General features: G+C 34.4%; 1 protein-coding gene across 2 annotated transcripts; it reads left to right on the top strand.

Annotated features, from left to right (window-relative positions):
* The first annotated feature begins 1,137 nt into the window (after positions 1–1,137).
* On the top strand, positions 1,138–14,759 carry LOC105212454 (choline/ethanolamine kinase). Of its 2 annotated transcripts, XM_054227602.1 has the most exons (8): positions 1,138–1,806; positions 9,129–9,182; positions 11,918–12,024; positions 12,139–12,520; positions 12,594–12,769; positions 13,519–13,698; positions 13,847–14,249; positions 14,315–14,759. In XM_054227602.1, the coding sequence occupies exons 1-8, from the start codon at positions 1,789–1,791 to the stop codon at positions 14,390–14,392; spliced, it is 1,398 nt and encodes a 465-aa protein (XP_054083577.1). In that variant the 5' UTR covers positions 1,138–1,788; the 3' UTR covers positions 14,393–14,759. The 2 variants fall into 2 exon arrangements, with proteins under 2 accessions (XP_054083577.1, XP_011182741.2); XM_011184439.3 differs by lacking the exon at positions 9,129–9,182 and having other exon boundaries at positions 1,141–1,806.
* Positions 14,760–15,915: the final 1,156 nt, after the last annotated feature.

Raw genomic sequence — 15,915 nt, forward strand, 5'->3', positions numbered from 1 at the left:
TCAATTTTGTTTGTATTATTTATGTATGTCACAGTAAAAATGATTAAATGTTTGAAACAATTATTGGTCTCTTAGACTGCGGAAGAGGATCAAGTGAAACTGTCATCGTTTTTAACGAAATATCAAATTTACTTGAGCATTCCACAACTAATATAGAACACATGTGAAATTGAAAATGCATTTCCCCATATCTGACAGTGACAATGTCCAAAGTGATAACTAAGTGCTTTCAAAATCCTCTGAGTTCAACAAATCTCTAAGAAATCAACCTAGTTGTATAACAGAGAATGTGAACAAGTTCATTTGAACCTTCACAGTCATTCCAAACCATCAATCAAATGAAATCAAATAATAAACTAGAAATGAAACAAATTCCATTGATCAGATATTTAAGTTTTATTCCGCGCTTCTAAACCAGACAGTTAAATAAAGACAACGTGAGTGCATCGAAACTACGATGTAGTTTCCAACAACGTCCAAGGCATAATAGGACCCACCACTTTATAATGGCTGCTGGAGCACCATTTGCCAAACGCATAGTTACGGAAGGCGGAGTGAAAGGTAGGTAAAATTCATTTCATTTAACATAGTACTCATTTGCATATGCTAACATATTCACATACATATATTTGTTAGCTGCTCGCACATGGCATTGTACAGAACATGTTTTTTTTTCCTTTTCTACTAATGACTCACCTACATTTAAGTTTCTTAAGAGCGCCTAGCGGGTCTCTTTTAAACTGAAGAGACACCTTTGGTAGTGCGGAAGAGTGTTAGCTGTGATACTTATTAACACTTGCTCGCGCTACCTGCCTGACTGATCGCAGCGCTATCGTGTGAAAAGGTGAGCACAATTAAAAAAAAAATATTGTGAGCGTTAAAACGAAAAGGAATTACCTTTAAATGCAGGTAAAACGCATTAACTATGCATGTATGTATGCATGTCTGATTCATGATGAAATTACGACGCTAAAATGTACGATAATTTAGTCAACGTCCTCAGTCTAAAACAGTGAGAATAATAAAACGAGTAAAACCGGAAGAATTGAGTATGATGGCGATAAGCAACAAATTGCGCCAAGATAAGGCAACCCCACCAATATGAGTACTCACATGCAGTGCTCGCCACTAACCAAAATGCGCGTTTCGCCTGTTTCTAACAGTCAGTTGCTCTCGAGCTGTGGACAAAGTGAATTCGTTACATTTTTCTTTAGCAGTGCCATACAACGCTTGAATTGTCGTGTTTTTTTTCAACAAAATACATAACTGTGTGTATAAAATATACAGAGAAAGAAAAACAGCAAAATACAATTAGGAAATTTATAAACAAATCCAATAAAATTCTGCGAAATCAAGTGTAGTCATACAAACTAAAAACAAGTGCTCATTGCAATTGCTTGTGTGTTGCTGTGCTTCTTCTTCTGCTGTGTTTTTTGACGGCCCATAAATTGTGCACAGACAAATATTGGCTATAAATATATTTGAAAAAACAAAACAACTAAAATTAACAACAAATATTATTGCGGCTATAATTGAAGCAGTTTTCTCGTGTATTATTCTAATTATACACGCACATACATTCGTAACCGTACAGCTGTTGTGTTCCCAACACGCTTGATAAATTACATGCACAACTAGATTTTAAAACGCAGAAAATATAAAATACTTGTATTGCGTGTTGTAAGCGTGTTTTGTTGTTGTAGTTGTTTTTTTAAATCCAGCGCAGTTACCAAGTGACAAACGTAACACTGTTTAATACCGGGGAAATTTTAGCAGTGCCAATTCTCAATGTCGAACCTACAAACGGTAAGTCAAAGCGTTAGAAAAACATAAGTAGAAAAGCAAAAAACATGCAAAATACACACACACACACATGCATAAATACATGAAAGCGTATTGAAAAAAGATTATCGTGGAATCACCTAATCATACAATGTGTAAGGTTGGTTCGCTCAATATTTCACATATCGACTGATATAAAGTTCACTTAGTTGTTAGACAACTGGTGCGTAGTTTGTTTGTTTTTATTATTTTTTTTTTTTTAATTTTGTTTTCGTCGTTTACACATTGCATTATTTATAAGTGTTATCGGTTCTATGAGAAACAACAAAACAGAAATTGTTATTGTTTACGTCTATATAATCAGCGAAATTTACATAAAACACATGAAATTGTAATTTTTTTATTACTTTAATTTAAATTTAAATTTAATTTTATTAAAATTATTTGCTGATATTACGATAACTGCATAAATTTTAAAAGATTATAAATATTTTTTTTATTGGAAATACGAAATAAATTAATATATATTTACGACGTAGTTCCATTATGTAACTATTATTTTAAGTAAATTGAAAAAGTTTAAAATTATTTAAAGCTAAATTATTGCAAATTAATTACATTTGCAATTTGCCGTGCTAGTGCTAGTGCCGTTTCCGAAAAGAAGTGTGCTCGCTATGAATAAACTAGTGATTTTCGGTTCCGAACAGCAGAGATTGAGATTATTGAGATTTCAAAATTTCGGAAGTGTAATATTTTTTAAATATTATACAGTTGCACAAGTTATTATTAGTGTTAAATATTTTAAATGAAATAAAAAATTGCGTGAAACAGTGGAAAAATAATTTTGGAATACAAAAAGTTCGGATTTTTTTTTAATATTTTGCAGTCTTTTCTAAAAACTGTAACCGATTAGAATAATTAAATCAATGCACATAATTTTTACGACTGCCGAAAAGTACATTGTGGGAACCTCAAATTTTGGGTCTAACACTTCTAAAATATTTTAAGAAATTTTCAAAAGTGTTCCAAAAACATTTAATCGGTTGGATTAAATCTCCAATACAAAATTATTGAAGGGAAAGATTGCAAAATAAATTAAAATTTTTAATAAAAAAAGTATACTACGGCATCCCAATTTCAGGTGTAACCGAATATTTTATGCTCTCGCAAGTTATTTACGTAATTTTATTAAGATAAAATAGAATTTGTTTCATATATTCGGCATAAAGCCCAATACAATAATGAAAATCGTCATAAATACATAGTATGTGACCCATATATTCGACATAAAGTCCACTAGAATAACGAACATCATTATATATGTGGTATGAGGGCTGAAGTAATTCCTGGACCGATTTCACTCATTTTCACCATCAAGGTACACTATAACCAAGACAATTACAATTAAAATATCTGGGATATTTGCCGATATTTTCGGTAAATTTTTTCCCTAGGTACTGAGTTCTTCAAATTCGATAACCGGTGTCTATAGTCCGATTTTATCTCCAGTCACTAGTAAAGAAATTAAATGTCACATATTATAGGCCAATATCGCTGCTGCCAGCTCTATCGAAAGTCTTCGAGAATGTTGAAAACGCCTTATACCAGGACATCAGTTCGGCTTTCGTGATCATCATTCAACAATTGACCAAGTACACCGAATCGTTAATTTCGTTGAAAATGCTATGGACGTTTGTTCGGCGGCCTTCTTAGACGTGACTCAGGCTTTTGATCGAGTTTGGCATTCGGGTCTACTGCTGAAATTGAAATGCATGTTACCCAAACAATATTGCGAAATAATTGCTTCCTACCTAAAAGATGGATACTTTCGCATAAAACAAGAGGATGCATACTCAAACTTGCAACCGATAGAAACGGGTGCTCCCCAGGGAAGCGTGTTGGGGCTTTACTTGCTTTTTACAAGTGATATCCCCACTGACTCAAGTTATGTGACAGCGACATTTGCGGATGACACAGCCCTGTTAGCAGCAGGAGAGTCAACCTCAATATCTACACTTCGAGTGCAAACAGCAGTCAATGCCATTACTAAATGGGCTTCCAAGTGGCGCATTAAATTGAACGATTCCACATCAATGCACGTAGACTTTACTTAAAAAAAAACCAACATACCATCCCATTTATATAAATGGTACTCCTATACCACATCATAATAATGCTAAGTACCTAGAAATCACCCTAGATGCTCTACTTCACTGGAAAGAGCATGTCAAGAAAAAAAGGTGTGAGCTTAATTTAAAATTTGCTAAGTTTTATCATCTAGTTGGTAGGAGATCCACGCTTTCAATCGAAAACAAGCTGTTTATATATAATCAAGTACTAAAGCCAATTTGGGCCTATGGAGCTCAACTATGGGGTTGCTCAAGTCAAAACTGTATTGCCTGCATTCAGCGCTTCTAAAATAAGGTACTAAGAAGTATAGTTAATACTCCTTGCTATGTTAGATCTGCTGACCTTCACCGTGATCTTGGTATGAATTTAGTAGTAAACGAAATAACCAAACTCACGAAATGAGGCTTATACAGCATGTAAATGAAGAGGCATCCAGACTCATCGGTACTGCTGAACGAGAAAACCGACTAAAACGTAAGAGGTCTTCAGACTTAGCAAGGCAACTGTAGCAGCAAATGAATTTCTCTAACATTTAGCTTTTAATTATTATTTTTTACTTATTAGAATTGAATTGTTGTTAGTATTTAATCATTGTATACTAGGTACAATTGAATAAAAAAATACTAATTATAAAGTGAACGAATCAGATAAAATTCAAAATTGTGTTATATGAGAATTAGACGTGGTTGTGAACCGATTTCGGTCATATTCCGTCAGTGTTATTTAAGAAAATAATATATACCGAATTTCATTAAAATCGGTCGAATAGTTCCTGAGATATGGTTTTTGCACCTCTGTGCCATTTCTTTCGTAAAATTTAGTGATTTTACGCACTTTTAGTAATTTTCAACATAACCTCTGTATGGGAAGTGGGCGTGTTATAGCTCTTTATAGGTTTTCAGTTATCGTCATTTTGTGGGCATGGCAATGCGCCGATTACGACCAACCGAGCTCCTCAGGGTGCCAAGGAGTATGCGTAACAGACGGACATACGAGTTTCTACTCTACACGTCACCCTGATTACTTCGATCATTCATTCATTGAATATTCTTGGAGAAGTGTAGAAAGAATATTATAACTGGCTGTAGTTTAAAAATGAAGAATTTAAAATATTTTTTTTTATCGAAATGAACTTTGTTCAGTCGTTCACAAACTTCTATGAGACTCTAATGTTTATTAACGATTGTAAAACTCTAATTATCATTAATCCAGAAAATAAACTGTATACGAAATAACAGTTAACGCAACTCGCTTCAATGGTTTCTTCTTTACTTTTTCTATTTCTTCTGTTATATACATATGTTTCTGCGATAAGCCATTTTTATCAGTCTCTCTCTCATTAGTTTTTTTTTTCACTTTTTTCCCCCACTTGATTGATCTGTAATCTAGTGTTTAGTAGTTGATTATGATTTATATACATATGTATATGACAGGTGCTTGAATTTTCGCACCCGGTAGTACAAAAGTGCGTATATAGAGGCGCCTTTGACGTATCCGAGTCATATCAGAAAACTTCAGTTAGATTATCACAATTGATTATTTAGAAACAAGGCGCGTGTTTCCGCAAAATTTAGTTCCCAAGAGCGTTTTTGAAAATGTTTTATGGTTACACCTAAGTGCTATATAGATACATATACATATGTAAATATATATAAAGTTGACACTCAACTTGAACTCTTATCATAGGCGGGTTGTTAACACCAGTTATATCGAGTTCATTAACAGAGTTTTGTGTTAAAATTCTTTATCACCAACAAAAGAATGTTGTGTTATAAGCAACAACAAATTGAATTATTAATTATTAAATTTCGGTTTGGAAATTAATAATTTTTTATGACCTATTTCAAATTTCATGATCTTATCGTGAAAAAGCTCTTGAAGCAACACCCCTGATATATTGAGACGCAAATTTTGGCTCCTGATATGTAACTAGACCTTGTACTTGGCCTCCTGCGAGGTGTGATTTGGCCTATAACAAGTGGTTGAAACGTCGATGATATCGAGCGATCATCGACTATAAACGTTCGACTGTTTAGTCTTGATTAGTCGTTGAATCTTGGTCTGTAAGCTGCTATACCTGTGTAACCCATGAAAAATTATGCGATTTCCGAGACCTTTTTTTAAGGAAGTACTGGATCAAATGGCTGAAAGTTTTTTGGTTATAAGATATTTTAAGATGTTTTTTACAAGATTACGGAGTTATGCGCTGTCTTCGGAGGCGACATAATTCCGGCCAATTGAGTAGCGGAAAGAAAAAATTCAAGAAGGTTATTAAAGTTGAAGGTATTTACCATACAATGATATACGGTTTTTGAAAATTATTAAAAGTTAACAAAAGTTTCGTTTTTTAAATGCCAAATTCAATAAAATCGTAGGTCCATGTATAGTAAATATATTGAAGAATACTCAGTTTCAATTTGAAGTCGATCGGTCAATTGCTTGTTGAGTTCTTATGTCAGCAAATTTGAAAAATGACGTTTCGAGAAAAACGCGTTTAAAGCTTTAACTATAGCGGTTTATACCTGTGAGCGGTCACTCTTTAGAACACTGTCAATCAAAAAATATTCAAGATATGACTTTTCCACAGGATATTTTTGAAAGTTTGAACTATCAAATAAGCAAAAAATTACATAGATTTTTTGAAAGTGTCACACTGGTAGAGCCCCTTAAACTATTGAAAGCACTCATCGCCAGTAAAATAGATCTTATCCGAGCCTTGATACTATTTGAGTTATCTTTCTGGAACCAGATACCCGTTACTTAACCCATCCTGCTAAATACTGTTTTTGTAACACCTAAAACTAAACGAGTTAGATATAGGGTTATATATACCAAAGTGATCAGGGTGACGAGTAAAGTTAAAATCCGGATATCTGTTTGTCCATCCATCTGTCCGTCCGTGCAAGAAGTAACTTGAGTAAAATCTTTCTTTATCTTAATGAAACTTGGAAAACGTATTTCTTGGCACCATAAAAAGGTAAAGTTCGAAGATAGGCGTAATCGGACCATTGCCACGCCCACATGGCGATAACCGAAAACACATAAAGAACCATAACTAAGCCATAAATTAAGCTATGAAAGTGAAATTTTGTACAATGGATTGTTTTAGGAAGGGGCATATTTGGATTTTATGTTTTTGAGAAAGTGGGTGTGGCCCCGCCTCCTACTAAGTTTTTTGTATATATCTCATAAACTACTAAAGCTATATCAACGAAGGAGTCGTTTTTTTCAGGCATTTTCTTATATAGTCCAAAAATTGAGGAAATCGGACTATAACCACGCCCACCTCCGATACAAAGGTTACTACTAAAAATGCTTTAATTCAGTAAGGAAAACCACCAGAAATCTTAAATTTCATTACAAAGAAGGTACAGAGCTGCATTCAAAATGGTATAAAAAATTTTAAATGGGCGTGGTTCCGCCCACTTATGGGTCAAAAACCATATCTCCGAAACTACTCTGCCAATTTCAATGAAATTCGGTTTATAATATCTTCCTAGCTTCCCAATGACATGTTGTGAAAATAGGTCAAATCGGTAAACAACCACGCCTATTTCCTATATACAAGAACTTTGAAGACGATCTGAATTGTTTACCTTACAATATATAAAGTAAGCACTAGTCAAGATATCGGAACAGAACTTTGCGCAAATACTACATTTATAGTGTGGCATCGCCCTCCTAAAAATCGCCAAAATCGGACCATAGGTATTTAAGGCCTCATATATCGAATATGAGGACCCCAGAGCTTCGAATAATTTTTTTACCGAAAATATAGGTGAGTCTCTCAGATATTTTGAAGAAATTCAGAGGGAATATTTTTCTTCTAATAATATGTATCCGTGTAATGAGTGAAATCGGATCATAACTTCCCCTAGCTCCCATATACCTATTGTTCGGGGTTTAAACTTTCAACGGATTTATACCATATATACATATATGCCGAATCTGCCAGTCAAATTGTGGTTATATTAATAAAATTAAATAAATCGGTTACACACGAACTTAGCCCTTCCTTACTTGCTGTATGAAAGATGTTTGTTTTGAAAATACCTGCACAACAAGTAATCGATCTAACATATTGGATGTTGTTTATACTTTGGATTTGTTATATACATATTCCGAGAAGATATACGATACACTAGGTATGCTGTATACTAAGTACCGCCTCCATATATGTACATAAATGGCTGGTGGTACACGAAACGTGACTTAAAATATGGGACTACTAATTTTTAAACAAATATTTGAGAACTTGCAATGTCTCTATAATATAATATATACTATATATGTATCTAAATATTTATATACACAAGCTAGTATATCTGCGATACAAATTATTTCCACTATTTTTGCACTTAACGTGTAGACTATTTCACACTTGAAACACTTAACTGTCAAGTTTGAAAACTGATAACGATAAAGTAGGCAAATTTGCGAAATAGATAAAATATTTTTTGTACATTACAATATAATTCTATGGAATCGTGCACTTGCATATAAAATAATACGTAAAAGCAAAAACCAATAGTTTAAGCTGACACTACTAACTACTATGTATTCTTTGTTTACTAAACAAATTTTACACCGTTGAGTTGATTTGAAAGCCGTTTAATTTTAATCGTCAATAATTATGATGATTACTTTATAATCGTGACTAAGTTTTTATTATTTATTTACTTCATGCTTTGTTGAAATTGATTTTTTCGTTTACATTAAGAATTAAAATATTTACAATAGTATTAGCTTTTAATATCGGTCGCTGCCTTATCAATTATCAATAGCAATAAAGCTGTTTGCAGTTTACTTTACTATATTATTATCAAACATATATGAGGAAATACTACAATCAGTGCAAATAATACATATATACATAAATACCAAATAGTAAATAGACTAATCGCATTAATAGAAAGCTGAAAATGAGTATTGTTGACAAATAATGAATGGTTGTGGCATATACTGTTGACTTTCAATTGAAGAAATAAAATAATTATTGAAATAATACAGTTGAACTTCCCTAATTCGCATCACCATAGCTCAAAAAAAAAAACTTCGAGTTAGAAAGACTTCGAGTTACGGAAGGTAATTTGTCTGAATTTTGACTTCTATTGCCAATTCAAGCGATCGATGATCGTTATGGAGATCTTCGAGTTATAGAAGTTCAACTGTATAATCACTTCTGGGATTTTCAATTTTTGTTTTCAATTTCCTAGTTATCGAAAGGAAGGCGCCCAGTACCTACGGCTGACTTTATACCGAAAATAGGGGTAAAGCTGTAAGATATCTTAATGAAATTAAGTATTAATGTTTCCTAACACTATTGTGTCCTGGTGCTTAAAATTCACAAGATCGTTTTTTCCCTAACCTCTATTTATCTAATATTAAAAAATTCTAACTTCCGATTAACCTTTCTACCATATAGTATAACGATCTATATGTTTGCGAGATATATTCACTATACTATCTATACTGAAGTTTAATGCTGAAAATAGCTAAAACCGTATGATGAATTACCTTAGCCCCATATATAGATATAATGATTTTCATTATTGTAGTATATAGTTTACAGTAACCAATATTACTGCAATTGTGGATGTTATTCTAATAAAATTAGTTGAAAATATTTTCGGTGAGTACACTTAAGGTCAAAAGAAACTAAATCAGTCCAGTTCTCTAACATATGGAACAAAAGGATTTTAGATCATCCGGCTCAGTCTTTATACAATTTAATTTCCACGCTTTGATAAAACCCCGTTCCATTTCTCTTTTATGTTTTTTATGAACAGATCGGTTTAAGACTCTTACAAATTACGATTTACGAGTATAAACTATTCCATTCTACTTGGACTTCGGACGGTTCCTCACAATATTGGTCAAAAACATTACATTTCAGTTGTTAATAATATATTTTCAGACATTTCTCATCTAATCAATACCAAATATGATTTGAGTGAGAAAGATTTTCGAAGAAAATTCTTATTTAGAAGAGGATATATCAATTTCGTTACGTGCCAAAGGGAAGTCTCCCAAATGAAAGATAACAGATCAAATTATCTAAAAATGTATTACTGAAGATAATTGGTCCATGAAAACTGCTAAGGAAAGAATTTTTGTTTGCCGGACAGGTGAAAGTATGAGATAGTTTAGAGTATGAAAAGTATTATAAGACAAGCCTGGCTAACTGCGAACACGGATTCGGAGGAGGCAACGACACATAATCTCGTCGTAATAATCTCAAGGCGACCATCAAATATCTTTTAACTATCCTGTTACATCTTTATAGATCTATTAGGAAATCATTGGTCACTCGGATGACATCATATGTAGCCTTAGGTTAGGTTAGGTTTGTGAGGTGGGCCAGTAGGCTCCACATAGAACAGTTATGGTTCTTAGCGATACCAGATGGAGTTCCGTCACGTTTTCCCTGTGTAGTAGTCGGTCGGTTAGGATGCCAGCGCTTGATGGGATTTTTAAATATTATGCGACCTTACTAACGATATCTCCTCGAATTTATCGTACGGTGGGGCCTAGATACCTGAAGCGTTGTCTTACTAGCTAAGGAAAACGCACAATTGAAGCTGCACAGTTTTCTTGGCGCCCTGACTAATCGGCTGTGACCAGTAAGTATGCCAACCATGGTCCTACAGCCATTTCTATCACGTGTAATAGGAAACTTGCATATTTCTGATCCAGCGCTTTGCATATGACTTTTGCGGTTTGCCAACCTGGTAGTTTCTTTCATAGCGCTTTGAATCTCTACATCATGCACGTGTCTATGTCGTCGTACAGACATTGTCTGGTTTTGCCCATGCCGGTCATGTTTTCGGGTGACAGCGGTACACCAGCCTTGGCAATCCCGTCAATTATTGCGTTGCTCTCGACACCTTGGCCTTTCACCCAGTAGAAGTGGAGCCGCATGTTCCTGGCAATATGCTCCACTGCCACCCTGCTTTTCAAAACACTTTTGGTCGATATTCGTAACGAGGTTATTGCCTTGATTTCTGATTGGCTGTTTACGCAGACGTTAACTTTAGAATATTGGGTTGTTGAGCCACAAGCTCAAACACTTCTGTCTGGAATTTACTGGTGTAGTCCTGCAGTTTGAAAGGTTGCTTTATAAATAACTCCGGGCAGTATATTCCTATTCCATTATCCATTTTCGAGCCACCCGTAAAGATTTTAAAGGTTACGTGTAGTTGCAGTGACCTACGTAGCCTTAAGCTTGAAATGTTAACGAAAAATTTTAACTGAAACTTGTTTGATCCTTATGGTTTATTTGATAAACGCCGAAAAGTTGGAACTTGAACTTGTTCAACTAGCAGGCAGACGTGGCCTAATTGGAATAAAGGCCGTACGAGTCGGCTACTGAAATTTAAAAGGAAGAACATAAGAACTCTAGTGGGAGTGCTAACTGGTCATTGTCTTATTGCCGGCCGATTGGGGTTACCGAACAATGACTACTGTAGAAGCTGCCAGGAAATAGAAGAAGAAGAGACTGTTGTACATCTTCTATGTGAATGCAAAGCATTGTGCAGGAAAAGACTCACAACAGTCGGACATGGTTTTCTAGACAACATTTCGGAAGATGCGCACATTAAACTTGTTGAGCTGCTCAACTTTATAAAAACCACAGAGTGGTTCAAAGAGGACATTGTAGTGTAAGGGGCTTTAGTCTCGGTGGATTCACAATGGGCCTCTTAAAGGCCTAAGTGCGTCATTGACAACCACTTTACCTACCTACCTACCTAGAACTTGAACTTTAGAGATTTGTGGCATTCTTATAAGAATAGACGTCAAGACAATTCGTTTCGTAACACCCATTAAAATACTTAATATACAAATTCACATATTCATTATTAATAATTTCACCACCTAATATGGCATACGGAATTTTCCTTATCTCTAAATAAATACCGTCACTCATATCATAATGTCATAGCATATATTTGAGTAATTAGGTAATTAATATGTTCATTGTTTGTTTATATACATTTAATTGCAGGCTTCTCTACAGGAAATTCGCGAGCTTGCTACGCGTTTGTGTCGCGATTACTTGACTGGCCGCTGGAAAACGATCAGCCCGGCTGATATCGTTGTGAAAAAGATTAAGTGAGTTTTTCGTATTTTAACCACAAATTAATGTAATTACGCGCATGCATTCAGAATTATATACTTGAAACGTTATGAAAGCGATAGATTGAAAAAAATTCCCCTATTTTACAGTGGCGGCTTGTCGAACTTTCTGTATTATGTAAGTTTACCGACGACTGACAATAATTCCCAGTTTATACAACAACATTCCACAGCGCCACAAGGCAGTGAGGACTACCTACAATTAAATGGTGATTGTAGCGAACTCATAAACAATGACTGTATCCATAACAATAATAATGAGGATCAGCTACCGTTAGTGACGCGACGACAGTCGAATAGTGAGCCAAATGAGGTTTTACTGCGCATATATGGCGAGGTGCATGGTGAGGAGGATGATGCGTTGGGTGGTATCATCACAGAATCCGTTGTCTTCGCATTGTTGAGCGAAAGAAATTTCGGTCCAAAATTATATGGCATATTCCCTGGTGGGCGGCTCGAGCAATACTTAAATGTGAGTTATTTGAGTAAGATGAATCACTTTCGAAAGAATACTTGAAATATTATAAAATTCCTCAAATTTACAGGCTCGAGCTTTACTTACACGCGAATTGGCAGTACCGAAAATCTCGGAGAAAATTGCCGAGAAAATGGCTGAAATACACACCTTAGACATACCAATGTCCAAAGAGCCAGAATGGCTATGGAATTGTATGGAACGTTGGCTCAAAACGTCAAATAGCATTTTGACACGTACAGATTGGTGAGTAACGGTAGTTAAGATGCTGAGTTATTAGTAACAATATAGCTTGAATCAACGATTTTTATGAGTCAGGAGTCAGTAAAGAACGCTCTCTCATTTTATTTCTCTTAAGCATTCTTATCTAAAATCATCAGGGCTGTACGAGTAAACGATCTTTAAATCATTGCTCCTGAATTTCGGAAATCAAAGAATTAGTATTTGAGGTTTTCATCATCGAGAAGCATAGATATCCAATTCCTCCTGATTATTCGAACTGATCTTGAATTAGATTTATAGAAGGCTGACTTTTGTCTGATGATCAGTTTTTAAGTCAAAACCACTGACTTTGACTTCGACCTTGCCAGCAGTAGAGAGAAAATAATATAATTTAGTAATAACTGGATTGTTCGAAAATATTGCCTTGGTGGACGAGTAGTTTGAGCGTGTTTTCTTCACTTTTTAGTTTCTAGAAAAATGTTTTCTAACAAACTGAGCGTTTAGAGAGGTGATTTTTGAGTTCAATCTACAAGAGAATATTTCTAGAACATGAGTATATTATACCTGGCAGTGGTTTAAGCCTGGTACTGGTGGTTCTGAATCTCAAGACTAAGAAAAAATTGAAAATTAGCGGTTTTAGAAAGTAGAAGACTACAAAATAGGTGGCAACTCTCTTTAAGAAATGAATTCATAACCAAATAGATTGCTCTCCAGTTAGTTTTAACATGACTTGCTTACATATTAAAGATAATTTTGCTATTTTCATTTTACAGGGGCGATAAGACACCATTGGTGGATATGGTGCGAAGCTTCGATTTCCGCAAAGAAAAGGCTTGGCTGCAGTCTGTCATCAACGAAGGCAACTACAATGTTGTTTTCTGTCACAATGATATGCAAGAGGGCAATATACTTTACTCCAATTCCAATAATAGCGATAAGACAAGCGGAGCGAGGTTAGTGCGCTTGATATATATATGTAGTTTTGAGTGCAATATATAACATATATATTTACATTGCAATCTATTTTGTATACAAACTAGTATTTTTTATTGAATTTCATTAATTGTTTTACTATTTCATAAACACCACAACAATCTATAGCATTTGCCTAGATAACGCTGAAGATGTGCTACAAACACAATACACACAAATCCGTAATGACGAAGAGCCCGATTTACAAATTATAGATTTCGAATATTGCGCTTACAATTATCGCGCTTTCGATCTTGCCAATCATTTCATAGAATGGACCTTCGACTATAGCAATCCGGCAGCGCCATATTATTACCACCACAAGCAGCATTATCCCAGTTTAGAGCAAAGGCAACGATTTTATAGCGCTTATTTGCGTAAATTCCACGAGGATTTGCCGGGTTATACGCCGACAGCGCAGGAACTCAGCGATATGGATGCTGAAGTGCGTGTCTTCTCGATGTTTTCCCACCTCTTCTGGAGCGTGTGGAGTGTGGTGATGACATTGGCCACCATCGAATTCGGCTATTGGGTGAGTGTGTTGAAGCAAAAAATTTAAATTTCATAATTAAAAATATTTCTTCTCTTCGCCCACAGGAATACGGTGTCGCACGTATACGTGAATATCAACAGTTGAAGGAGTTGTATGAGCGTGAGAGCGCCAAGAAATCGTGATAATCGTGATTTTTTAAGTTTTACACATATATTCTTTGTTTGTTACATTGTGCTCAGTTCGTGTTTAAGACATAATTCTAAGTGGTGTTGTGGAGCGTTTTGTGCTCAAATTCAAATTCCCTTGAATTGTACTTACGAATTTAGCTAACGGCATTATGTATGTAATTGTGACCAAAATTTTTTTAAGGCAGATATTTATATTTTTTAAGCGTAAACCTGGTTATAAATGACATCTATATATGTACTATATTTTCCTAAGTCAAAACATGCACACACATACATTCATATACACACATATACATACATAATTTCCTTATACATTTACAAATACAAAAATACAAATAAACATAATATAAACATAAAGCAATGTACCGTTATTTTTATTTCTAAATATTTTTACTTAGTACCCAGGCAATCAACATATTGATTTGTTAATCATTGATTGCTTAAGTACTTCGTTTTCCGGGTTAGTTTTAGAGTCACCAAATATATTTGAGTGCTGATAACGCAAGCGACGGAGGCATGCCACGGCATATATATATATAGATACAATATCTACGAGTATATATAAACATATTTCTGTACAATTTTAATCTTTTTAATCACGCGGTTTTTAGAGATTGCCAATTTTTTTGCAGCCTAACTAATTAAAATGTGATAAGATAACGAAGAAAAGTTTAGAAACCGAGGTTTGAAGTACTTAGCTACATATGTTGGTGCATACGTCAGTTTGATATTAAAAAAATAATAGTAATAATAAACAATTTAACTTTTTTATAGTTGAAACCAAAATGCTGCCTTTCACTAAATCAACACATATTCCGCTATTGAACAATAACGAATTAGGTTATGTTGAGTTAATAGTGGTTACACACAGATATTGTTGATGAATGAGCACACATAAGAGAGAAAAAGAGAGAAGAGAAAATGGAAAAAGGGAGAGAGAGGAAGAAACCGAAAATATCGGCTCGATATAGTAAGAATCGAAACCTTTTTCAAACAATTCTACAGAGTTGCTAAGATCTAGCTTGAATAATCCTTATTGGTTTGATATACCAAGACTTTGAAAACATTATTTTAATGAATAATTTAATAAAATAAATATATTTATTAAACTCAAATCACTTTCTCTTTATCTCTATTAATTTTTCATAACTCTCTGTCTCTTTCTTTCCACTTTTTATACATTTCTCTGCCTAGCTCTCTTTACTAGTAGTGCTATCATAATGTTGTGGAACCCAACCTCACTTAATTTGTTCTTAAATTTTTTTTGAGTTCGTTCTAAATGTTATTCATATTATATAATTTGGGTTATACCAATTGGACCAATATGTAAAGTTATGAACAATGTCTTGTTTCAGTCATACTCTATCTATTAAACTCAATTCAGAGAAGCGTTCGAATTAACCGTTTCATCTTCGGATAAAAAGATCTTGTAACAAAGCAAAACGCTAATATAACCAAGCATACTGGAAATTGTATTACGAGTCGTCTGGGCACTCAGTTTTACAAGCATACGAGAA

The sequence above is a fragment of the Zeugodacus cucurbitae genome, chromosome 3 (genome assembly GCF_028554725.1).
Source record: "Zeugodacus cucurbitae isolate PBARC_wt_2022May chromosome 3, idZeuCucr1.2, whole genome shotgun sequence".
Taxonomy (NCBI): Eukaryota; Metazoa; Arthropoda; class Insecta; order Diptera; family Tephritidae; genus Zeugodacus; species Zeugodacus cucurbitae.

What these genes read in the sequence shown, in the direction of transcription:
- LOC105212454 (XM_054227602.1), top strand. An exon ending in GATAAGACAAGCGGAGCGAG is followed by an intron (nt 13,699 to 13,846) that starts GTTAGTGCGCTT and finishes AACAATCTATAG; the next exon opens with CATTTGCCTAGATAACGCTG. An exon ending in CCATCGAATTCGGCTATTGG is followed by an intron (nt 14,250 to 14,314) that starts GTGAGTGTGTTG and finishes CTTCGCCCACAG; the next exon opens with GAATACGGTGTCGCACGTAT.